At 47.5% G+C, this 25,000-nt stretch overlaps 1 protein-coding gene across 1 annotated transcript in view; it reads right to left on the bottom strand.

Moving 5' to 3' along the window:
- TET1 (tet methylcytosine dioxygenase 1) overlaps positions 1 to 25,000 on the bottom strand; it is a 100,952-nt gene that overhangs the window by 25,673 nt on the left and 50,279 nt on the right. Inside the window, exons 5-6 of the mRNA XM_083363469.1 lie at positions 22,163 to 22,253; positions 7,413 to 7,506 (exon numbers count right to left, since the gene is read on the bottom strand). Coding sequence (XP_083219595.1) covers positions 7,413 to 7,506; positions 22,163 to 22,253 — 185 coding nt within the window. The remainder of the gene's footprint in view (positions 1 to 7,412; positions 7,507 to 22,162; positions 22,254 to 25,000) is intronic.

Below are 25,000 nucleotides of genomic sequence, written 5' to 3' on the forward strand. Positions count from 1 at the left end.
ACTGATGGCTGGGGAGTTTTGAGCTGAAATCTTAAAATTGCCAAGATTAAGTAACACTGGCCTTAACTGTAAGGTAAAGATAAAGGTTCCCCTGCACATGCGTGCTAGTCGTTTCCAACTCTAGGGGCCGGTGCTCATCTCCGTTTCAAAGCCGAAGAGCTAGCGCTTGTCCAAGGACGTCTCTGTGGTCATGTGGCCGGCATGCATAGACGCCAAAGGCGCACGGAACGCTGTTACTTTTCCACCGTAGTGGTCCCTATTTTTCTACTTGCATTTTTTACGTGCTTTCGAACTGCTAGGTTGGCAGAAGCTGGGATGAGTAATAGGTGCTCACTCTGCTATGCAGCACTCGGGATTCGACCCACCAAACTGCCGACCTTCTGATCGACAAGCTCAGCAACCTAACCCACTGAGCCACCGCGTCCCTGGCCTTAACTGTATCTTGTAGCAATTCAGTGCATTTTCATTCTTGCAACCAAAATATCTTTTAAGATCAGCTCTAGATTGCAGAAAGGAAAAGGTTGGAATTACATAAGCAACAAACCCCTGCATTTTTAAAGGTTGATTAAATAAAGGTAGGTAAGCTTTATTAAGGATTAATAAATTATATTAAATTATATTATCTAACTCTGTGATATATAAGTGTTGTGTGATATATCTCACGTTTACTTTCACAAGACAAGGGAAATGAGATTTTACAATGTCAAATACAGCATTCTGCAGTTTAACTTTCTTCTTTAACCAGACAGCTGCTAGATTCCGATGCAATTAATAAGCTGTGCATAATTAATATCTATATTTTCAGAGCAACTGCATAACTACTGACACTCCAGGCACCTGCTTTCAACCAATCTTTTTTCAGATTCACCAACACAAACTATATGTTACAAATTTCTCGTCACCATTTATTCTTGGGCCCTGTTTTACGGGGTTCCTCAAGATTTACTATTTTCTCCACTCCTCATGTAACACCTACAATGAAGCTGCTGGTGAGATAATCCATTGCATGGGTGAGGTATTAGCAGTCTTCTGATGGATACCTAGTTTTCCATCTCTGCCCCTAGTGAACTAAGTCAGGGGACCCCAACCCCCGGTCCGTAGACCGGCACCGGGCCACAGTATGCCAGGAACCAGGCCATGCAAACAACCGACAACCCCATCCACAGGAGGCAGGCAGCACGCAAAACCACAGCCTCTCCAGTCCGCAGAAAAACTTCTCTCCACAGTTGGGGGCCACTGAACTAAGTAATGCTGTCAATGTTCTGTCTTGGCGTCTGGAGACTGTGGGGCTTTGAAGGGGGAACCAGCAGATTCAGCCCAACCCTGGCAGGACTGAATGGCTTCTAGGCATCTGGTTCCAGGGATTTACCATTGTTGGTGTCATTGCCTCAAAGAGACACTCCATGCAGGGGTCCTCAAAGAGCAGCTGCTGGTTGTGGCTAGGGAAGCCTTTGCACAGCTTCTTCTTGTGCATCAATTGCACCCTTTCCTGGATCGGGACACCATGTTCTTAATTACTCATGCCCAGGTTTTCCGTTGAATGGATTACTCTGCACAGGGCTGCCTTTGAAGAGCATTCAGAAGTTGCAGCCGGTGCAAAACATAATGACATAACATATAGTATGGTTACAATGTAGTATTGCAGGCTAACTCTGCCCACAACCAGGAGTACAGTCCTCACCAGCTCAAGGTTGACTCATCCTTCCAAAGTCAGTAAAAGGAGGACCCAGATTTTTTTTGGGGGGGGGGGCAATATGGTGACATTTGTAAACAGAGAGTGCTGCAAAGCACTATGGAGTGTTATATAAGTCTAAGTGCTATTGCTGTATAGTGCGAGTGGAGTGTAGTTATTTGCACTCCTAGAACAACACGTTACACTTCTACTCTTTGAGCTGCACTGGCTTCCAGGCGCAATTCAAGGTGGTGTTAATAATCTATAAAGTACTAAGACAAGGACTGGAATATTGAAGGAGCACTTTCTCCATGGTTATTCTACCCATCCTATCAGATCTGGCAAGACAGCCATGCTTAGAGTCCCATCTACTAAGGAATGCCACCTTGCCAGGACCTAGAAAGACCGCCTTTTCTGCTGTGGCACCTGCCATTTGGAACATTAGTACCCCCCAAATTCAGATTGGCCCCTTCCTTTTTGGTCTTTAGGAAGTGCCTGAAGACACGGTTATGTCAGCATGATTGGGGAGGTCTAGTGGTAGTGGTGAGCTTTTTCAGTGGTTATACGGAATAGGATATATGGTTGCTATACAGCTGCTGATTGTGACTGTTTTGTATTTTAATTAGTGGTTTTAACACAGTTACGTATTTACTGATTTTATTCCCATATTTTTACTCTCCTTGCTGTTGTTTTTAATTAATTAAAATTATTGTGAGGTACTCAGAATCACAAATGCAAGCTGGACTACCATACAAATTGATTGATTGATTGATTGATTGATTGAATGAATGAGTGCATGCTCATAAAAGTCATAGTCAGGCTCATAAAGGAAACTCAGGATGACTTAACATTCCCTCCTTCATTTCCTTAATAGTTGTATTAAGCAGAATTTCTCCATTAACATTACCCCAACCTGGGACAGAAAGCAATGTTGTATAAAATTCCCCATATATGTTAACGAACATATTGGAACACTAAACAGAACCAAGTTTCTCAGGGTATGTTCTGTTGCACAAACATACATATTAAAATCTTTGGGCCTACTCCATTACAGATGACCATGATTTCAGAAGCAATGAAGCCACATGTTGGTATTCGTTCAAGACTAACCATGGAGCTCTTAATCTGAGAAATGAGGAGGGAGCGTAGCTGAAGGGCCAGCTTCTCAGTACAATAAAAACTGGCTGCCTTCCTGCCTCAGGATTAAGTTCTTTCTTAACACATCTCTGTTTCATTTAAGATGCATTTAAGATTTAAAGCTAAGTCCAAGGATTCCCGATCCAACCAAGAAATGTTTCTTCACAACTGTGATGATGATTTAAGAGTAAACGGTTCTACGCTGGCACAGCTAGCACCAGTTATCTAGGCAGAACAGAGAGCTGTACAATTCACGGAACAAGCCAACATTAACACAGACTAAATAAAGCACACACACACTCTCTCTCTCTCTCTGCAGAGCTGGCAATAAGAAACACACGGGTAACTCTAAATGCAACGCAGATGCTGTGCCTGTGTTTTATTGAAATGTACACTTTTTTAAAAAAAAAAACCTATTTAAAAGTCAACTTTTCTTAAAGAATTGCCTTACACTCTTACTGAGAACAAAGAGCACTGTTTATTTCAAGGACAAATAGGGCCGCCACTATTTTTTCCCAGTGTTAAATTCCCAGCACAAGGTCAGGACTGCTATCTTTTCAGATGCCAGTCTGCCACAAACTAGGGGGGGGGAGGAGAGAGAGAGAGCTGGGGGAAAAGGGGGGAAGTGAAACGAAGCACCATGCCGTCCCAAGACGTCGTGCCAAGACGTCGGCTCACCACTCCGAGGCCACAGGCTGGAAAATGGAGTGGAATGGTTCGTGATCCAGCCTGCCTTTGCAGAGGCAGCCACCAAAACACCTCCTTCAAATGTAACTGGACAATTGGGAGATAAGGGGTGGGGTGGGGGAGAGAGGAACGAAAAGGGGAAAGTTATCTGGGAGACTTCCCTGTGCAAAACCTCAGTTCTGGCTTGGCTTTATTGTAACCGCTTGGCTTTTTTTTTTAGTAAAAATTCTTTTTGCTAGACATGGAATTGAGAGCATTTCTTTCCTAGAAGACCAAGCTGGAGTAGGCCTGACACACAATTCCAGGATAAATCAGGAAACTGTAACAATGTCATGGACTGCAGGCAATGTTTTCTAAGAATTGAAACAGTATTGAGAATCCACCAGCCTGTAGAGACATCTGAATTGCAATCCATCCTTTTGTTGTCCTATTATAATTCTCCCCATCAGCTGTATAAAAAGAGGGAACAGCTATGAGAGAATTGCTACTTCTATTCCTATTCCCACTGACAGTTCATAACAACAGTTACAATCAGCTAGCCTCACTGACCAATATATTTATGAAACAAGCTTAATTGGCTCAAAAAAAGAACTTCACTGACCAATATATTTATGAAACAAGCTTAATTGGCTCAAAAAAAACAGGGGAGGAAAAGTTAATTAATTAATTATATTAATTTAGCCTTACCCAATTTGGCATTAATCTATAATCAATTCAATGCAGGTACTTCTTATTTAGCAAGCATCTCATAGAGTGACTACTCACAGTTACAACAGTGACAAAAAAGTAACTTTGTTCCCTTCACAGATCGTACACTCTGGAGTATAAGCACAGTATGGTTCCACTTAGTGACCACTCCACTTAATGGCCAAGTTGCCAGCCCCAACCTGGTTGTTAACTATATACAAGGGCTAACTATATATGAATAAAATGAATATTCTACTGCACTCAGTAGCCAGTTAAATGCTTTTAAAGGGCCAAAAGAAAAGCATGAAAACCACAACATAATAGCTTACTCATATACATATGTTTGCCATCATTGCCCAATTACATTATTGTTAAAAATAAACTGTCTGAGCCAGGTCTTAAACTACATACAGACACAAAGCGTATTTTGCAGGTAGAGTACTGTCAAGATTTGAAAGTGCAATCTACAAATCAAGGTCAGTTCCAAAATATTTCAGAAATAATTGTATATAACCTAAGACTTATCATACCCTTCTAAATATTTTTTAATTTGTCAGGGTTCATTTCACCAAATCCTTTGTGTAGATGTTTAGAGTTAAGCATTTGAGGGACTGAGCAGTTGCCAAGGAAATTTAGAAATGTGGTTTACTGCCAAAATTCAATCACAACTTGCGTCCATATTTTGTGATCCATAATATGAGCGGTTCCAATATAGGTCATGGGGTTATAACGATATTTGGGCCTGGAATTGCTATCGTCAAGGATTGCAGTCATAAAGCGCAATGTAGCTTCATTGACAGCAGTTCTGGCAGTCTCGATTGCCACTGTTAAGTGAGGACGATGTGGGTCATTAAGCGAAAACTTCACCTGACCTAACTTCCTGCCAGCTTCCCCAATGACTTTGTGGGGATGCTACGATGGCTGAAACTCCAAGGACCCCTTTTAAGTCCCTCTCATTCAGCACCACAGAACCTTGAACAGTTACTGAATGAGTGATGGTAACATAAAGAATATCGATAGTTGCATCAAAGTTACAGAAAGGCTTCCTGTGGCCTGCACCCTCTTCTCTCGCTATGAGTCTAGCTGTACTTACAAGAGCCCCCTTGGAGTCCATGTTGTTAAGCTCCCTTGACATGTGAGGGCCCTCTCTGGACAGGGAGGTTTTCAAAATAAAGTGCCAGACTCCTTACAGTCTAGACTGGAAATTGTTAAAAAGATTTATGCAACTGCTTAGATCAGTGATGGCGAACCTTTTAGAGACCGAGTGCCTAAACTGCAACCCAAAATGTATCATTGGGTGCCGGGTGGCCGTGACCCATTGGGTGGGCATGGCCCATTGGGTGGGCGTGGATGCAGTGGTAATGGCAGACTGGTGGGACTAATGACAGACTGGGTGGGACTAAAAAGTTCGATCAATCAATTCCAACTTGGCGAGATCTTTTTTTCCCCACAAGAAGTTGAAATTGATTGATTGAACCTTTTTTTTTTGCACACAGCGGTAAAGGCCTAAAGCAAAAATGTTTTATAAAACCCAGCTGAAGACACAGTACTGGGGTGACGGCACACATGCCCCACACGTGCCATAGGTTCGCCACCACGGGCTTAGATCAATGGCACTGATTAGAAAAAAAAGTTAAGGTTCCAATCAAGAATCCCAGCGATATCTTCTTTCCAATGAGATCCCTACGTAGCCAATTTAGAGCAAGAAAAGCCGTGTCCATTTCCTTGCACTTTTTCGTCCAGGGCTAGAAGCAAGACAGTCCTCATCTGTTCCCTGCTCTGATTATTGACAGCCCTCCCTACTGGTTTGAGAAATAACCTTTGCTCATTGAGATAAAAGGTTGTGGAGTTCATTCTGATCCCTCTCCTGACACTGATGCCATGTTCTTCTCTTTCTTTTGGGCATTTGTTAGGCTGTAATGGATTTCTGCCTCTTGGCGTTTCATCAACAGACGCTGGAATTCTCTTCCTGGTTTTCATTTTATTGCCAATTCAATTCCTTTCATTACTGACTATGTAAGTTAGTCCTCATTTAGCAATCACAATTGGAACTGGCAATCCCAACACTAAAGGAAGGGACCACAGAGTGCAAAATCATGTGACCCAGGCTGTGCTTCTTTGTTCAACATTGACAAGAGTTTGCAGTTTCACATCTTCAACTTTTGTTTGCCTCGTAATCATCCCCCCACCCCTTGGAATGCTCAGTTGGGAAAATTAAGAAAAAAATGTTTCTATTTACATTTGTTGGAGAGGAGGGGATTACAAGAAAGTAAGAAGGCGCACAATGAGGAATGTCTGCATAGTGCATATTTGAGGGAACACCTGCTGCCAGCATCAAGTTCCCTTCGTCCAGTGCGCTCGCAGAGGGAGGGTCTTCTCAGGGTGCCGACGGTAAAAGATTGCCGACGGATAACACCCAGGGAGAGGGCCTTTTCTGTGGGTGCGCCTGCCCTCTGGAACCAGCTGCCCGTGGAGCTCAGGACTGCCCCTGACCTTCGCTCATTCCGCTGGGACCTGAAGACTTGGCTCTTTGAGCTCTCTGACCCAGGCTGGGGTTTTATTTTCAGGGATAATTTAATCTTTTAATTCTCTTTTAACTTTGTATTTTATATTGATGTGATTTTAAAATGCCCTGTAAACCGCCCTGAGTCCTTCGGGAAAGGGCGGTATATAAATCTAATAAAATCTAAATCTAAATCTAGTGCGCTTGCAGCTGTTGGTGCACAGTATATTGATGTACAGTATATTCCCCACTGTATGCCTGCTTACTCTCTTGTAATCCTTCCTCTCTAATCTCCCTGGTTTGCAAAGGGGGAAAGAAAGACAAACAACAGGTCAGCATAATACAACAGATATTGACTGTATGGCAATCACAAGACAAAGACACTGCTAAGGTCATAAAGGCAGGTATTGCTTACAAAGTTATTTTTCAACACTGTTGTAACTTTGAAAAGTCACTCAATGATGCAGTTGGTAAGTGAGGACTACCTGGACAGTAATTGTTGACTACCTGGACAGTTATTGTATTCTTTTTAATACATGTTGATCTTCCTGTTCAATACAAAAGTGCTTTTTAATTTAGAGTGGGATATATTAGTAAGATAAATGTCTATGAGCACCAAGGAAAAATGTTTTATGAACATGAAGCATCATCAATATTATAGGAAAATATAGTGGAAGTAAAGTAAACACAAATGTGTCTTACATTACTAAAAAAATAAAAACTCACCCACTTGGCAATTGGACACCCCTGGGAACTTTTTCCTTCTCTGCCTGTATACACCACTACCTCTATTCTTATAGCGCTTCCTTTTGCTCCATACCTGCACAAAGGAAAACAGAAAAATCAATTAACAGATGATCAAAAGACAGCAACAGTTACTGTGAGATCCATTCTGAACTGAATCTATGACATTTTTGAAGTCAACGTTCTCTGAAACACTCATCTAATCCCTACCAAAGGAGCATAACATAACAATATAAATACAGATTAATTTTTTTAAATAACAAAGCTTTAAATTTGAGGCAACACATGTTAGCATAAAGAGAAAGGCCTGATGTTGCTTCTAAAAATGATAAGATTCTCTGTTTTTGAAGATCCTCAAAAAACCTCAAGATGTAAGGGCAGTCACCAACATACCTTCCCAGGGACGCACAGTGCTGTAAGAGAGCATGCTAAGTACACTTTCAAACAGAGGGCTAAAATGAAAGGGTAGAAATTGCAAGGAATTAAATTTCATCTTTACATCTGAAGAAATTTCTTAACAGTAAGAGCTGTTCATCAACAGGAAACTTGAATACTTCTTACCTAATGATATCAGCTCCACTAGGTAAACTAAACGGGGAAAGCAACTCCACAGTAAGTCTTTTATAGGGATTAGCTAGAATAACAAAATCTTGCAACTCTGATTATTCTTTCCTCCTTTTTATATTGCAATGAATTAAGGAGGCCTGAGCCACTTCCAAATGTTGTCTCCTTGTGACTTAGTAATGCTTCAAACCCTTTTGCCTAGGCAACAGATCCTGCATATCTCTGTCAAGATCACCTTACTTAGTCCTTAGGTGTAGCTCTCCAGCCTGGAAAGTACTATCCAAGACATTGTCATTACATGCTTTATAGTACGAACAGGGTTATGGACTAGATCAGCTTTACCCAACTTGGCTGGAAAATTAGGATGACGTCCACGCCATCTGGAAGGATGCCTAAATTGAGCAAGGCCAAACTAGAGGATTTCCAAGATCCATCCCAACATGCAAAAATGGCCGGTCACGTTACAAATCCTCATTTTACTGCAGGTAAAAGGGACAGTTTGGTCTAGTGGTTAAGGCACCAGGCTAGAAAGCAGGAGATCAACAGTTCAAGTCCTGCCTTAGCCATGAAAGCCAGCTGGCTGACTTTAGGCCAGTCATTCACTCCCAGCCCAACTCACCTCACAGGGTTGTTGTTGTGGGGAAAACAGGAGGAAGAAGGTGTATTGGATTATGTTTGCTGCTTAGAGTTATTTGTAAAAAAATAATAAGAGTGGGGATACAAGTTAATCAAATAAGTAAGTATCCTGCAGTACTCAGAGTGCTACTGTGGTATCTGAGGTTTGCAATAATGCTCAAGAGTTTTCCTTTTATTGTTGGTTTAAGACAGGGCTGGCTCAGGAATTCTGGGAGTTGAAGTCCACGAGTCATAAAAGAGCCAAGGTTGCCTACCCCTGATTTAAGAGGTGTGTGGGGGTGGGATTAAATCCGTTTCCCCTTGGACATCGCTCACTCTTTCTTACCTCTAAGAAGCAGAGAATGGCAAACCACCTCTGCAATCCTGACAAGAAAGCTGCAGGAACTTCTCCAGACCGACACTAGGAGTCTGACTCAAAGGCACTCTGCCCCCAAAAGTACACTGCACCATGCAAATGCAATAATTTTTCAAGTAATGGTCAAGGGTTGCAGCCTGCGCGATGTTTATTCGGACCGCGCTCGGCGGTGATGGCGGCGGTGGCGGCAGCCCGAGTTTGGCGGCTACGGTGACGATGGCATGCTTCTGACGCTTGGGAGTTCACCAGCTTGCCTTGGGGCCGTTTCTGGCTGTGCCGGCGTTTCTGAGACTGTTGCCTCGTCTGCGGGGGCCGGCTGCTGGCTTTGGTGCCTTTTTTGGGCTTTTGACCCTTTCGCCGGCGATGGAACTCTCATGTGGCCCCAAGCCGCCTTGGCCCGCTTTGGTGCTGGTGTCGCCCTCGGGCCGTTTTGGCGGTGGAGAGAGCGACTATTATTCATCTCGGTGGCAATGGTTGATCCTTACCCTTGCTTCAGGCCGCCTCTTATGGCGACGGCGTCTTCGGACCGCTTTGGTGGCGAAGAGGACGACCGGGGGTTATCTTACCGGAGCAAGGATGACATGGGGCTCTTGTATCTTGTATCATCTTCGGATTGCTATTGCAATGACGCCGGTGATTCAGACTATCTCTCTTACGCTGGCCTGCCTATCCTCTTTGCCATGGACATATTTTCTTACCATCCGCCTGCCTACCCTCCCCCCTCTCCCTTTGGACCTTCGACATACCTGGGTATCGGCCACGGTGGGAGAGTGGCTGGACTTTTCCATTTGCAACCTCATAGAGGTGGGAGCTCTATGGGGTTTGCCTACCCAGAGGATACCTGGTCCACCCCCAGGAACGGAGTCTCAACCCGTCGTGAGAGGGCGGGGAGCGGCCTGTCTCTGGGGGCACCCAACTGAGTGGCAGTGAAGTTGGGTGGGGATCCAGACATCTGTTCTTTATGTTCAACCCTCCCATGGACAATTAAGGGATGCCTATCCTGGACAGTCTGGACTTTTTGACTCATGCAGCAATATACTAGCACGGACTTGTACGCCCTCAGGGGTGTCCCCCTCTCCTGGGTGCGACCCGCCTCTCTAAACATTTCTAACCTTGATGACGGGCCCGAGTTTTGGGTCTCTGAGAGATGGCTGGGCAGGGGTAGGGGCCGTCTATGTAAATCTAATAGAAGGCCTCTGATTAATTTTTTATCAAAAATTTTTATAGGGCTAGGGAGTGGGGTGGGAGATAGGGGTTGTTTGGCTATGGGGGGTGGCCAATCAACCATGGTCCAGGCCAGACTTGGGTCCGACTGCACGGGGGGAGTACGGGGTGGCGTTGTCGCCGGGGCTCATGAGCGGGTCGTGGGATTAGCAATTCCCACGACGGGGAATGGCAGCAGGCGGATAGACAGGGGGCCGTATCGCCATCGGGAGGGCCGTCTCCGCTACTTACAAGCGGTGAGGCGCTCCGACCCTCTGCGTCTTCCCCGAGATCCCGGGAGCGAGGATGTGCAGCCTCCTGAGCTCCGGCTGGTGTACCTGAATGCCAGGTCCGTGGTTAATAAAGCTCCCCTCGTTAGGGATTTAGTTGAGGGTGAGCATGCGGACCTGGCTTGCATCACGGAGACTTGGTTGGGCCCAGAGGGTGGGGTCCCTTTGGTTGACCTCTGCCCACCAGGCTTCCGGGTGCTACATCGGCCACGAGCTCATGGTAGGGGTGGGGGAGTGGCGGTTACTATTAGGGAGACCTTATGTCCGCGGGAGACCACCGTGTCTCAGATAGTCGGGTGTGAGTCTCTCTTTGTGAGATTTGGCTCTGGGGCGCAGTTGGGCTTGCTGCTGGTGTACATTTCGCCTAGTCGCACAGCAGCAGCCCTGCCCGAGCTGCTCGATATCCTCTCGGGTTTGGTGGTTGAGTTTCCCAAACTTATAGTTTTGGGAGACTTCAATCTACCATCCCTGGGAGGTTCATCTGAGCTAGCTCGGGAGTTCATGGCTTCCATGACGGCCATGGACCTGACGCAAGTAATTTCAGAGCCAACCCATGAGGGAGGCCACACCCTTGACCTGATTTTTTTATCTAGACGGTGGTTGGATGATCTTGGTGGGGGCGCTCCATTTATTATGCCCCTGTCATGGACCGATCATCATCTCCTGCGGCTGGTCTTCCGTTTTGCCACCCCCCGCCGTGGGGGTACGGAGCCAATTAGATGGTACCGCCCCAGACGCTTAATGGATCCTGATAGATTCCAAGCGGCGCTGGGGTCCCCACCTGCCTCCATTGCTCACAGCTTGGCAGATGCCTTAGTGGAAGCCTGGGAAAGGGCAGCCACTGAGGCACTTGACCGGGTTGTACCCTTGCGGCCCCTGACCCGGCGCAGATCCCAGCGAGCTCCATGGTTCTCCGCGGAGCTCCGGGAGATGAAGCGTCGGAAACGGGGCCTACAGAGCTGTTGGAGGTCTAGCCGATCTGAACCCGACCGGTTGCGGTTAAGAACCTATATTAGGTCTTATCTCGCAGCGATGAGGGTGGCGAGGTGTAATTACTTCTCCACCCTCATCGCGTCCGCAGATAATCGCCCGGCCGCCCTGTTTAGGGTGACTCGCTCACTTCTTAATCAGGAGGTGAGGGAGGATCCCTTGCAGGGCCGTGCCGAGGAATTTAGCCAACATCTGTCGGATAAAATCGCTCGGATTTGGACCGGTTTGGACTCCAACTGGGCAGAGTCAGGCGATCAGGACACGGGCGGTCTTGTCAACGTTACCTGGGAGGAGTTTGATTCTGTGACCCCTGATGAAGTGGACAGGATTATGGGAAGGCTGAGCTCCTCCACATGTTTGTTGGACCCGTGCCCTTCCTGGCTGGTTTATGCAGCTAGGGAGAGGACACGAGGCTGACTCCAGGCGGTCATATCTGCTTCCTTGAGTGAGGGCTATTTCCCCGCCATCTTGAAGGAGGCGGTGGTGAGACCTCTCCTCAAGAAGCCTGCCTTGGACCCAGCTGTATTGAACAACTTTCGTCCAGTCTCCAACCTTCGCTTTCTTGCGAAGGTTGTCGAGAGTGTGGTGGCGAATCAGCTTCCTATGGTCCTGGATGAAGCGGATTATCTGGACCCCTACCAATCGGGTTTCAGGCCCGGGTACAGCACGGAGACGGCATTGGTCGCTCTGGTGAATGATCTCTGGAGGGCTCGGGACAGGGGACATTCCTCTGTCCTAGTCCTATTAGACCTCTCGGCGGCTTTCGATACCATCGACCATGGTATCTTGCTGCGGCGTCTCAGGGGATTGGGAGTGGGAGGCACAGTTCTTCAGTGGTTCTCCTCCTATCTCCTGGGACGCTCGCAGTCGGTGTTGGCAGGGGGGCAGAGATCGGCCCCTAGGTCTCTCGTTTGTGGAGTTCCTCAGGGGTCGGTTCTCTCGCCTCTCCTGTTCAACATCTATATGAAACCGCTGGGTGAGATCATTCGTGATTTTGGAGTTGGGTATCATCAATATGCCGATGATACCCAACTTTTCTTTTCGACCCCAAACCACCCCAGTGATGCCCTCGCTGTGATGTCCCGTTGCCTGGAGGCGGTTCGGGTCTGGATGGGGAGGAACAGACTTCAACTCAACCCTGACAAGACTGAGTGGCTGTGCATTCCGGCATCCCGGGACATTCAAAATGTTCCATCTCTTTCTATGGGGGGTGAGCTCTTACCCCCCGTGGATAGGGCTCGCAACTTGGGAGTCCTCCTAGATTCACGGCTTACTCTGGAAGATCATATAGTGGCCGTGACTAGGGGGGCTTTCGCCCAGGTTCGCCTGGTGCGCCAGTTGCGGCCCTATCTGGACCGGGATGCCTTGTGTACGGTCACTCATGTGCTCGTGACCTCTCGCCTTGACTACTGTAATGCTCTCTACATGGGGCTTCCCTTGAAGACCACTCGGAAGCTCCAACTGGTACAGAATGCGGCCGCAAGAGTTGTCTTGGGAGTTTCCCGGTACTCCCATGTTACACCTTTGCTCCGCGCGCTGCACTGGTTGCCAGTTGTCTTCCGGGTGAGGTTCAAGGTCTTGGTTATGATCTTTAAGTCCTTACATGGCATGGGTCCGGGTTATCTCGGGGACCACCTGCTGCCGGCGTCAACTCCCCTCCGCCCTGTGCGTTCCCACAGAGAGGGCCTCCTCAGGGTGCCTCCAGTCAGGGAATGCCGACTGGTGGCCCCCAGGGGGAGAGCCTTCTCTGTGGGCGCCCCGGCATTATGGAACCAACTGCCGGTGGAGCTCCGGATGGCATCAGACCTCCGAACCTTCCGTTGCGGTCTGAAGACCCATTTATTTGAATTAGCTGGTCTGGCCTGATGGGGGATTATGGGTTTTAAAACGTTGTTTTAGAATGGTATTATTGTTTTAATTGGGCATTGGTTTAATCTTTTTTTAACTTTTGTATTGTTATTTTTATATGCCCTGTGAACCGCCCTGAGTCCCCAGGGAGAAGGGCGGTATATAAATTAAATAAAACCTTAAACCTTAAGTAGTGGTCACCAAGAGGAGGCATTCCTTCTTTAAGAAAAGACAACTTTTTCTACGAGTTTGCCATTTACAATTTGTGCAAACACCTGTACAATGTGTGTGCAAGAGCTGCTATCCAACGAACAACGCCCACTTTTAAATCAGTTAATAAAACTATTAGTTAAAGCAATTAGTTTATCAAAACAGTGGGGTTCCAGTCAAAATGTTTCATGAACCCAGGCAATCTTCAGTTTTCAGATTTATTCTCTGTAATTAGGAGTACAAGCCCAGTCCAACATGGAGGGAACTAGACTTTAGCTAAAAATTAAGAGAAACTTCCTTCCTTTAATCACCCCCTTAAAAAAATCTTTGTACAATATCTAAGCTACGGTACTCAACTCTCTAACGGGCAGTATAGATCAGAGGTTCCCCAACCCCCGGTCTGTGGACCAGTACCAGGCCGCGGCATGCCAGCAATCGGGCCATGCAAACAAGTGAAGGCCCATCCACTGGATGCAGGCAGCACACGAAACCACACCCCCTCCGGTCCACGGAAAAACCTCTCTCCACAGAACCGGTCCCTGGTGCCCAAAAGGTTGGGGACCTCTGGTATAGATAGATGAATTTTATTAATTCAGGTCCTTAATTAATTTCTAGGGGGCTGACAATAAAAAAAGGGGGGAATGGGAAAACAAATCCAGGAAAAATACAAAACACAAAGAAAATCGCAAGCAGCCCCAAAGATAAACACAGAGCACGGAAGAGCTTGGTGGAGCAGTGGGCTAATGCCTCCTTAAGTAACACCAGCTGCCTGCAATTAGTGCAGGTTCGAGTCCCACCAGGCTCAAGGTTGACTCAGCCTTCCATCCTTCCGAGGTAGGTCAAATGAGGACCCAGATTGTTGGGGGCAATTAAGCTGACTTGGTAATAATGCTGCTTGGGGGGAGGGGCGAAAGCCCTAATAAGCAGGCATATACATAGAATGAAGGCTACTGCTAAGCTTGTAAGCCGCCCTGAGTCTTCGGAGAAGGGCGGGATATAAATGGAATTAAAATAAATAAATAAAATAAATAAAGATGGGCAAGATTACCTCCTGTCTTTGATGATAACCATTTTAGTAAAGAGAAAATGTCTCAACTGAATGGTTCCAGAAACAGCCTTGGTGTTAGCTCCTGCTCTTCGATCATCTCATCATAATGCTTACAGTTAGGACTTGTGGGATACCCCTGATCCCAATTTCAAATACTGGTAGTTCTCAACTTTCAACCACTCGTTTAGCAAGCATTCACAGTCACAACGGCACCGGGAAAAGTGACTTGTGAGCAGTCATCACACTTAAAACAATTGTAACGTTCGGGGGGGGGGGTGTCATAGGATCACCATTTGTGATCTTCGGAGGTGACTTCCAACGGGGGAAGGCTGGGTACACTAACCATCCTGTGAGTCACTTAATGACCGGAGTGATTCACTAAACAAGCATGGCAAAAAAAAAGTTGTCAAATTAGACATGACTCACTTAAGAATAGAAATTCTTTGTCCCAGTTGTGGCCGTGTGTCGAGGGCTACCTGCAGTGTTTTTAGTGGCTCCTTTCATTCCTCACTGGTCTATTTTGGGGAGAAGCTGTTCTTTCAGATCTACATACCATAAATTACGCTGAATCCTCTTGCTTCGTTTCTCTGTATCTTTAGTTTGATGCTACTACCAAGAATTCCTAATGGTACCACTTCAAATTATGGGCATGTATGACTCAGTGGGTTAGGACGCTGAGCTTGTCGATCAGAAGGTCGGCAGTTTGGCGGGTCGAATCCCGAGTGCCGCGTAACAGAGTGAGCGCCTGTTACTCGTCCCAGCTTCTGCCAACCTAGCAGTTCGAAAGCACGTAAAAATGCAAGTAGAAAAATAGGGACCACTACGGTGGGAAGGTAACAGCGTTCCGTGCGCCTTTGGCGTCTAGTCATGCCGGCCACATGACCACAGAGACGTCCTCGGACAAGCGCTGGCTCTTCGGCTTTGAAACAGAGATGAGCACCGGCCCCTAGAGTCGAAAACGACTAGCACGCATGTGCGGGGGAACCTTTACCTTTTTATCTTTATTTTCAAAACAGGCTCCTGACCAAATGTTGCTTTTAGACAAAATCTTTTTGTACAAGAAACAATGGGAAGAATCACATCGCTTCCTCCCCCTTTAACCTTGCAACCCAAAGAAAAACAACGTTTTCTCCTCCCTCTCTACCATCTTTGCAAGTAGTTAGTAAAGCTGAAGAGATGAGAAAGCAGTAGAAATGCTGCTAGACAGGAACAGGCAATGCCAGCTAAGAGCAAATAGGCAACATGGATTTGTAAATGCAGGCATATAATTGCAAGGAGTGCAATTCAGGTTTTTTTCCCCCTTTTTAAGTTCACACAGAATTACCATCTAGCCACTGGGTGCATTTAAGTGCCATGCTTCTTCAGAACGGCTGCAGGACTTGGGTTTGGCTAGTCCAGGGGTAGGCAACCTCGGCTCTTTTATGACTCGTGGACTTCAACTCCCAGAATTCCTGAGTCAGACAAGCTGACTCAGGAATTCTGGGAATTGAAGTCCACGAGTCATAAAAGAGCCGAGGTTGCCTACCCCTGGGCTAGACTAAAGAAAAGAATAGGGGAGACATGATAGCAGCGTTCCAGTATTTGAGGAGCTGCCACAAAGAAGAGGGGGTCACGCTACTCACCAAAGCACCTGAGGGCAGGACAAGAAACAATGGTTGGAAACTGACCAAAGAGAGGAACATCCTGGAATTAAGGAGAAACTTCCTAACAGTGAGGACAATTAACCAGTGGAACAGCTTGCCCCCAGAAATCGTGGGCACTCCATCACTGGAGATTTTTAAGAAGAGACTGGACATTCACCGGTCTGAGACGGTATAGATTAGGGGGCTGGACTAGAAGACCTCCAAGGTCCCTTCCAGCTCTATTCTATTCTAATATCTTTTTCTTGCTCTCCTTTCATGCCTTGCTGTGTCCAATTTCTCCATCATTTCCCAGTTCCAGGTAAGAAATATGCAACATGGTACTAAAGCAATCCTAAATGTTGGGGAGCGTGCCAAAGCAGGTGGGCTGGACCCAGGCAGGATGGCAGAAAAGAATGGCATTTGTTCTACTATACTGAAACAAACAAACAAAGAAACACTGGAATCTTTTAACCCAAGTTGCAGAGAAGCAAACAGAAGTTATTTTGTCATCACAGTCAAAGTAAGAATTACAGAAGCTAAGGAACTGGAGGGAAGAAAAACAAATTGCAAGAAAAACAAATCAGCAAGAAAATGAATGAGGAAATTGCAGTGCAGATTGCCTTATGTGAAACAGATCTTTATGCAAGTCAAATGGATCTGATGTTAAGTATTGCTAAAAATAGTTTATGATGTTGACAACTTAAGTTACAGTTTTCATATCACTTGCTCTGTTCGTATTAAGTATGTTAATTTGAGCACCTCCCACAAGAAAATGTCTTGTAAGGGTGCAATATCAGTCAAATTATCTAAAATTTCATCCTGATTTGGGATTTCACCAGCTTCCAGAGGTCTCAGATTAGTTAATACGGTAACAAGATGCTGAACGAATCCAGGATAACTTTAAAAAGGTAAAGGTAAAGGTTCCCCCACACATGCGTGCTAGTCGTTTCCGACTCTAGGGGCCGGTGCTCATCTCCGTTTCAAAGCTGAAGAGCCAGCGCTTGTCCGAGGACGTCTCCGTGGTCATGTGGCCGGCATGACTAGACGCCAAAGGCGCACGGAACGCTGTTACCTTCCCACCGTAGTGGTCCCTATTTTTCTACTTGCATTTTTACCTGCTTTCGAACTGCTAGGTTGGCAGAAGCTGGGACGAGTAACAGGCGCTCACTCTGTTACGCGGCACTCGGGATTCGACCCGCCAAACTGCCGACCTTCTGATCGACAAGCTCAGTGTCCTAACCCACTGAGCCACCGCGTCCCTTATAGGATAACTTTACCTGTACTCAAATAGAGTACAGAGTATAACAAACTTCTGAGTTATAAACTTTGACCAATACAAACAAACCTGCCCATAACTCCAACTTAGAAGGTCCCAGAATCCAGGAAAAGGTTACTTTTATATGCACAAAATATGTATCCTTGACTGCAAATATGCATACTTGCAAACAAAATAGACTTACAAACAGGTGCTCTGCACATAACCTATTTGTACGCAGAGCACTTGCTGCATACTACAGGTGGTCCTCGACTTACGGATGTAATAGAGGCTGCCAATTACATTTGTAACCCGAGGAATTTGTTAATGGGATTGTGTTAAATGAATGTGATCCTTCCCTGATTTACTCAATGCATTCGTTAATCGAATGCTCAGGTCATTAAGTGCCCATGAGGTATCTCGGGGTGGGGAAGACCCTGGGGGGGGGCCTAGTGCTTCTGACCACCTAAGGCAGAGGTCCCCAACCTTTTGGGCACCAGGGACTGGTTCTGTGGAGAGAGGTTTTTCCGTGGACCGGAGGGGGACTGGTTTTCTGTGCTGCCTACATCTCGCAGATGGGACTTTGCTTGTTTGTGTGGACCGGTTGCTGGCATGCTGCAGTCCGGTATTGGTCCATGGACCAGGGGTTGGGCACCCTGACCTAAGGCCTCTCCTGACCCACTGAGATATTTCATGCTGCCCCCCCCATCCTGCCCCACCAGGTCTCCACAGGCCCTGTGTCCTTCCAAGCTTCCCTGCCACGGTTTCTTTGCCTCTACTCTTGGTGGCAAAAGCTTTTTGCAAACACGACTGGAGGCTGCAGGGACGCAATCTCTTGCCCCTGCAAGGAAATGGCAAGCTGACGGAAGGCCTGAAACACCGAAGCCTCCTGTCCATTTGCAAAGGCTTTTGATGCGGATCTCGTTCAGGCCTCCATTTGCAGAGAAGGGAGGTCTCAAGTAGTGCGAGATCACGCGAGATCAGTAGCGAATTCTCTGCGAATGTACGGAACGCCTGAAGGCCAGAAGCGGGCAAAGAAACCGCGGCAGAGAGGCTGGAGAGGAGGCACCTTGCTAGACCTTTGCAAGGCAAGTGAGACTCCACAGGCCCAGCGCCTGTGGAGAACAGGCAGGGCGAATGCTGCAGTGGCTCTGTGGTCATTCGTAAGGGTGAATGACTGCCGTGGTGTTGCGACATTTGTAACCTTGGGACTGTGTCGTAAGTACTTGGGGAAGTGATGTCGTAGCTTCAAACGGTCGCTAAGTGAACTGTCGTAACTCGAGGATTATCTGTACTAAAACTCTTGTTGTCTCATTGTTTGTAAACTTCAAATGCATGAAACGGTGCATCCTAGACCAGTGGTGGCGAACCTATGGCACGCGTGCCAGAGGTGGCACTCAGAGCCCTTTCTGTGGGCACGTGCACCATGCCCCGGAGATGGCAATTGCCCCTCTTCAACCAGCCGCCTGTTAACTCACCGAGGCCCCATGTGGCCGGATGCATCCTGGCATGGCTGATTTCCCCCCCTCCGTCCCATCCCTCCTGACCTCGCATGCTCTCCTTTTCCCAGGCACGACCCACTGCATCGCCTCCTCAGCTGTCAGCCGGCCACCCAGCTCAGAGGCGGCTTCTTTGAACTGCTGGCGGCGGGCTGCGTAGCCCCAGAGTGCTCCGTTCAAGGGGCCAGCAGGCTGTGGCTGCTGACAGACACCGTAGGCCCCCATGTGCTCGCTGGCCTGTGTGTGCAGGGGCTGATGGTGTCAGGCAGCAGCCGCCCCAGCCCTTGCCGTGCCCCATGGCAATGGCACCCCTACCCTGCCTCACCTCACCCCACAGGAGGAGCCTCCAGCCTACCGCCCCACCTGCCAGAGACCCCCTGGATCTCCCCCAACCCTGCCCACCCCCACCACAGGCATTCCTCCCCACGAGCAACATTGAGGTGACCACACCCACCCAATCTGCCATGACCACCACAGCCACGCCCACCCGGCACCCGGCAATAAATAAGTGGGCTTTGAGTTGCACTTTGGGCACTCAGTCTCTTAAAAGGTTCGCCATCACTGTCCTAGAGTAACAATATTTGAATAAACCTACCTCAAAGGGCTCGCTCACAGCAAAGGTCCTCAATCCCTAGGCCGCGCCCCACTACCGGGCTTTGAGCCTTTTGGAACCGGGCCACGGAAGTGATGACCAAGCCCATATGCATCCTCATTTGTGGGAGCAGCATGCGAGCATGCGGGCTTGCCTGCCGCTAGCGTGGCACCATCCCTTATCCCACACCAGTCTGCAAAGCTAAAAAGGTTGGGGAACTCTTGACTTACAGAATGTGTACAAAATTTGGAACTGCGACTCCTGAGGGACTGAAATCTGGCAAAGCTGTGGCCACTTCAGTGTTGCCACAGCCAGCTACAGTCAAGTGATCATCATTTCCAAGGCTTCCAGCCAGCTTTCTACAAGGGAAGTCTGTGGGGAAGTTAGCAGGAACCTGGTCATTCTGGTTTTTTTTGCTTAAGCCAGGGGTAGGCAACCTTGGCTCTTTTATGACTCGTGGACTTCAACTCCCAGAATTCCTGAGCCAGCTATGCTGGCTCAGGAATTCTGGGAGTTGAAGTCCATGAGTCATAAAAGAACCAAGGTTGAGCTGGCTCAGGAATTCTGGGAGTTGAAGTCCACGAGTCATAAAAGAGCCAAGGTTGCCTACCCCTGGCTTAAGCATTAGGTGTTCAAATATCTCTGAAATTTTTTTATTTAATTTTATTACATTTCTATACTGCCCTTCTCCCGAAGGACTCAGGGCGGTGTACAGGGCAATAAAATGCAACATACAAAAGTTAAAAAGAAAATTAAATTAATTAGCCCTAACAACAAATAATTAAAATAAACCCAAACCCTTAGTCCAGGCCAGCCTGTTCAAAGAACCAAGTCTTCAGGTCACGGCGGAAAGAGCGAAGGTCGGGAGCCGTCTGGAGCTCAACCGGTAATTGATTCCAAAGGGCTGGCGCGTCCACAGAGAATGCTCTCCCCCTGGGGGCCGCCAGCCGGCAATCCCTGACCGACGGCACCCTGAGGAGGCCCTCTCTGTGGGAGCGCACAGGACGAAGGGAAGTTGACGCCGGCAGCAGGTGCTCCCGTAGGTAGTCCAGACCCATGCCATTTAGGGCTTTATAGGTCATCACCAGCACCTTGAAACGGTGACCCAACGGATCACAGGTTGTCTAATCAACTTTAAAGGTTAAATCAATCTCCCTCAATTGGTGCTCTCTGAAGGTATTGGTATTATAGCAATGAACTCCTCTGGAAGGAACCAAATTGCAGAAGACAAGCTGAAGGTTTTTGGAATTTAAATCAAGGTTGTGAGGTCTATCTTTCAAAATATATCTAACACACAAAAGAAATATGGGATTGCTGAATATCTTCCACCCAACACACATTCCCCCAAATCAGGAATTCGTCCTTGTTCACTACTTATTTGATTTAAAGTCACTTAACTCCAGAACAATTCTGGATAGTATATAGTTGTATGGATACGCATTTCAACAGTTTATCAAACAGAGGGTTGATGTTACTGAGCAATAATGGGTACAGGCATTTAAAAACTGATTTTGATTATTTGGTATTTATTCTAGGAAGACCTCAAAGGAATAAACAACAGCCACCTCCAAATCTATCCTATGGCACTTGAAGCAGTCTAGTTGAATGAGATATAGAGATAGCAATAGCAATAGCACTTAGCCTTATATACCACTTTACAGTGCTTAACAGCCCTCTCAGCAGTTTACAGAGTCAGCATATTTGCCCCCAACAATCTGGGTCCTCATTTTACTGATCTCAGAAGGATGGAAGGCTGAGTCAACCTTGAGCCAGTCAGGATCGAACTCCTGGCTATGGGCAGAGTCAGCCTGCAATACTGCATTCTAACCACTCTGCCACCACGGCTTGAATATATTTCAATATATTAAAGGTGGGCAATGGGAACTTGGGGAAGGGGGCTGAGTGGGACCTCCAAGCATCCCATGCCTCCTCTCTCACTAGTGCAAAAGCAGAGCACTGAGCAGACAAAAAAATCCAAGACTTATAATAGCAAAATGGGGTAGAGATTTGGGTAGCCAACATCGTGTAGGAATGTAAGCCTGTAGATACGCACCAGGCTTAGATGCTCTAGTACAATTATAGCACTATGTGCAAAGCAAAGGCCGAGTACATAAATTATAATTTGAACAGCTTGTTGTTCCTATAGTTAAGTCTTCAACTACCCTTAGCGACTTGATTACATCACTTAGAAATTAACATAAGACAGATGAATTCTCCACATCTCCATAAAGCATGTCATGACTTCCTACCCAATACCCAATGTGAACAATCACTTAAAGGCAAATGAGAATATTCAAACTCATTTTCTAAAACAGATTCATACTTGCTGTGAGGAAGTGTTCTACTAGATGAGACATGTCAAACTTGTGACGTCACGTGATGTCGTGCTACGTATCGGGACGGTTTTGCCACTGCCGGCAATGGGGTGGGCGTGGCTTCCACATGACACCCTTGTACTAGACAGTATAGTTCATATGCAAGGGCTGTTGTTAAGATCCAACATAACAAAGCAAGCCCACCAAAGCATAACAAGAACACACCAGGTATACTACAGCTACTATCACCACCCACGTGTGTCAAATTGATTTTCATTCATTAGCATTAAGATTTATTTCCTCACCTGTCCTCCATTATTTCTCTGACTGCAGCAATATTTGGGCCCGTTCCAAGGTGTGTATAATATGGACCCTCATCCTTCTCTATAATTTGTTCTACAAAAAAAGTTTTAAATAGCTGTTAAAAACATTGCATGGAGATTCAGAAACACTACTTACATTCCTACCCAATTATAGTCTGTGTTACCTATATACAGCCGAGACTCATTTGACTCAGCATAACTAGTCTATTAGCAATAAACAAGTAGTCCTTGACTTATGAGCATTCTTTTGGAGTTATGAGGGTGCTGGAAAAAAGTGACTTATGACTAGTCCTCACACTTATGACTGCTGCAACGTCCCTGCGGTCATGTAGTCAAATTTAGGCACTTATATTTATATTTATATTTATTAAATTTTTATACCACCCTTCTCCCGAAGGACTCAGGGTGGTGTACAGGGCAATAAATATTAAAAAACAAAGTACAAAAGTTAAAAAACAATTAAATAATTTATGCCCGATATATACAATAGTTAAAACCATATTAAAAACCCAACCCCAAACCCATCAGACCAGGGCGGATTGCTCAAATAAATAGGTTTTTAGATCCCGCCGGAAGGAGCGAAGGTCGGGGGCCATCCGGAGCTCAACCGGCAAGCGGTTCCACAGGTCTGGCGCACCCACAGAGAACGCCCTCCCCCTGGGGGCCACCAATCGACATTCTCTGATCGGAGGCACCCTGAGGAGGCCCTCTCTGTGGGAGTGCACTGGATGGAGGGAAGTTGACGCCGGCCGCAGGTGCTGCCGTAGGTAATCCGGACCCATGCCATGAAGGGCTTTGTAAGTCATTACCAGCACCTTGAATCTCACCTGGAGGGCAACCGGCAGCCAATGCAGCTCGCGGAGCAAAGGTGTAACATGGGAGTATCGGGAGACTCCCAACACAACTCGCGCGGCTGCATTCTGCACCAGTTGGAGCCTCTGACTGGTCTTCAAGGGCAGCCCCATGTAGAGAGCATTACATTAGTCCAAACGAGAGGTCACGAGCGCATGAGTGACTGTACGCAAGGCATCCCGGTTCAGATAGGGCCGCAACTGGCGCACCAGGCGAACCGGGGCAAAGCCCCCCCCTAGTCACACCTCCTATATGATCTTCTAAAGAGAGCTGAGTCTAGGAGGACCCCCAAGTTGTGCGCCCTATCTACGGGGGGCAATAGCTCACCCCCCATAGCAAGAGATGGAGTAATCTGAATTTCCCGGGATGCCGGCACGAACAGCCACTCAGTCTTGTCAGGGTTGAGCCGAAGCCTGTTCCTCCCCATCAAGACCTGGACCGCCTCCAGGCAACGGGACATCACGTCGAGGGTATCACTGGGGTGGTTTGGGGTTGAAATGAAAAACTGGGTATCATCAGCATACTGATGATACCCAACTCCAAAACCACGAATGATCTCACCCAGAGGCTTCATATAGATGTTGAACAGGAGAGGCGAGAGGACCGATCCCTGGGGAACTCCACAAATGAGAGGCCTCAAGGTCGACCTCTGCCCCCCTGCCAACACCGACTGCGAACGTCCCAGAAGGTAGGAGGAGAACCACTGAAAAACTGTGCCTCCCACTCCCAACCCCCTGAGACGCCGCAGCAGGATACCATGGTCGATGGTATCAAAAGCCGCTGAGAGGTCTAATAGGACTAGGACAGAGGAACAACCCCTGTCCCGAACCCGCCAGAGATCATTCACCAGCGCGACCAATGCCGTCTCCGTGCTGTACCCGGGCCTGAAACCCGATTGGTACGGGTCCAGATAATCAGCTTCCTCCAAGAACAAAGGGAGCTGATGCGCCACCACGCTCTCAACAACCTTCGCAAGAAAGCGAAGGTTGGAGACCAGACGAAAGTTGCTTAATATTGCTGGGTCCAAGGCAGGCTTCTTGAGGAGGGGTCTCAACACCGCCTCCTTCAAGGCGGCGGGAAAACTACCCTCACTCAAAGAAGCAGTTATCACTGCCTGGAGCCAGCCTCGTGTCCCATCCCGGGCCGCATAAACCAGCCAGGAGGGACACGGGTCAAATAAACACATGGTGGAGCTCAGCTTCCCCATGATCCTGTCCACGTCTTCAGGAGTCACAGGGTCAAACTCCTCCCAGATAACATCAACAAGACTGCCCGTGTCCTCATCGTCAGACTCTGCCCAGTCGGAGTCCAAACCGGTCCGAATCCGAGCGATTTTGTCCGACAGATATCGGCTAAACTCCTCGGCACGACCCTGCAAGGGCTCCTCCCTCGCCTCCTGATTAAGGAGGGAGTGGGTTACCCTGAACAGGGCGGCCGGGCGATTATCTGCGGACGCGATGAGGGTGGCAAAGTGGTTAGACCTTGCCACCCTCATCGCCGTGAGATCGGCTGGACCTCCAACAGCTCTCTAGGCCCCGTCTCCGACGCTTCACCTCCCGGAGCTCCATGGAGAACCATGGAGCCCATTGGGATCTGCACCGGGTCAAGGGCCGCATGGGTACAACTCGGTCGAGTGCCTCTGTGACTGCCCTTTCCCAGGCTTCCACTAGGGCATCGGCCGAGCTGTGAGCAAAGGAGGCAGGTGGGGACCCAAGCACCGCCTGGAACTGCTCAGGGTCCATTAAGCGCCTAGGGCAGAACCAACATGCATGTATTTTTGGCACTTGCAGAATCCTGTGCTTATCTGATTATCATTTGTGACCTCCCGAGGGGGCTTCTGACACGCAAAGTCAATGGGGGAAACCAAATTCACTTGCTGTCTATGCGATTCACTTAACAACAGTGGCAATTTGCTTAACAATGGAGGCAAAAGGTCATGAAACTGTATGTGACTCACTTAATGACAGC

Source organism: Vipera ursinii (genome assembly GCF_947247035.1).
Source record: "Vipera ursinii genome assembly, chromosome: 5".
NCBI lineage: Eukaryota > Metazoa > Chordata > Lepidosauria > Squamata > Viperidae > Vipera > Vipera ursinii.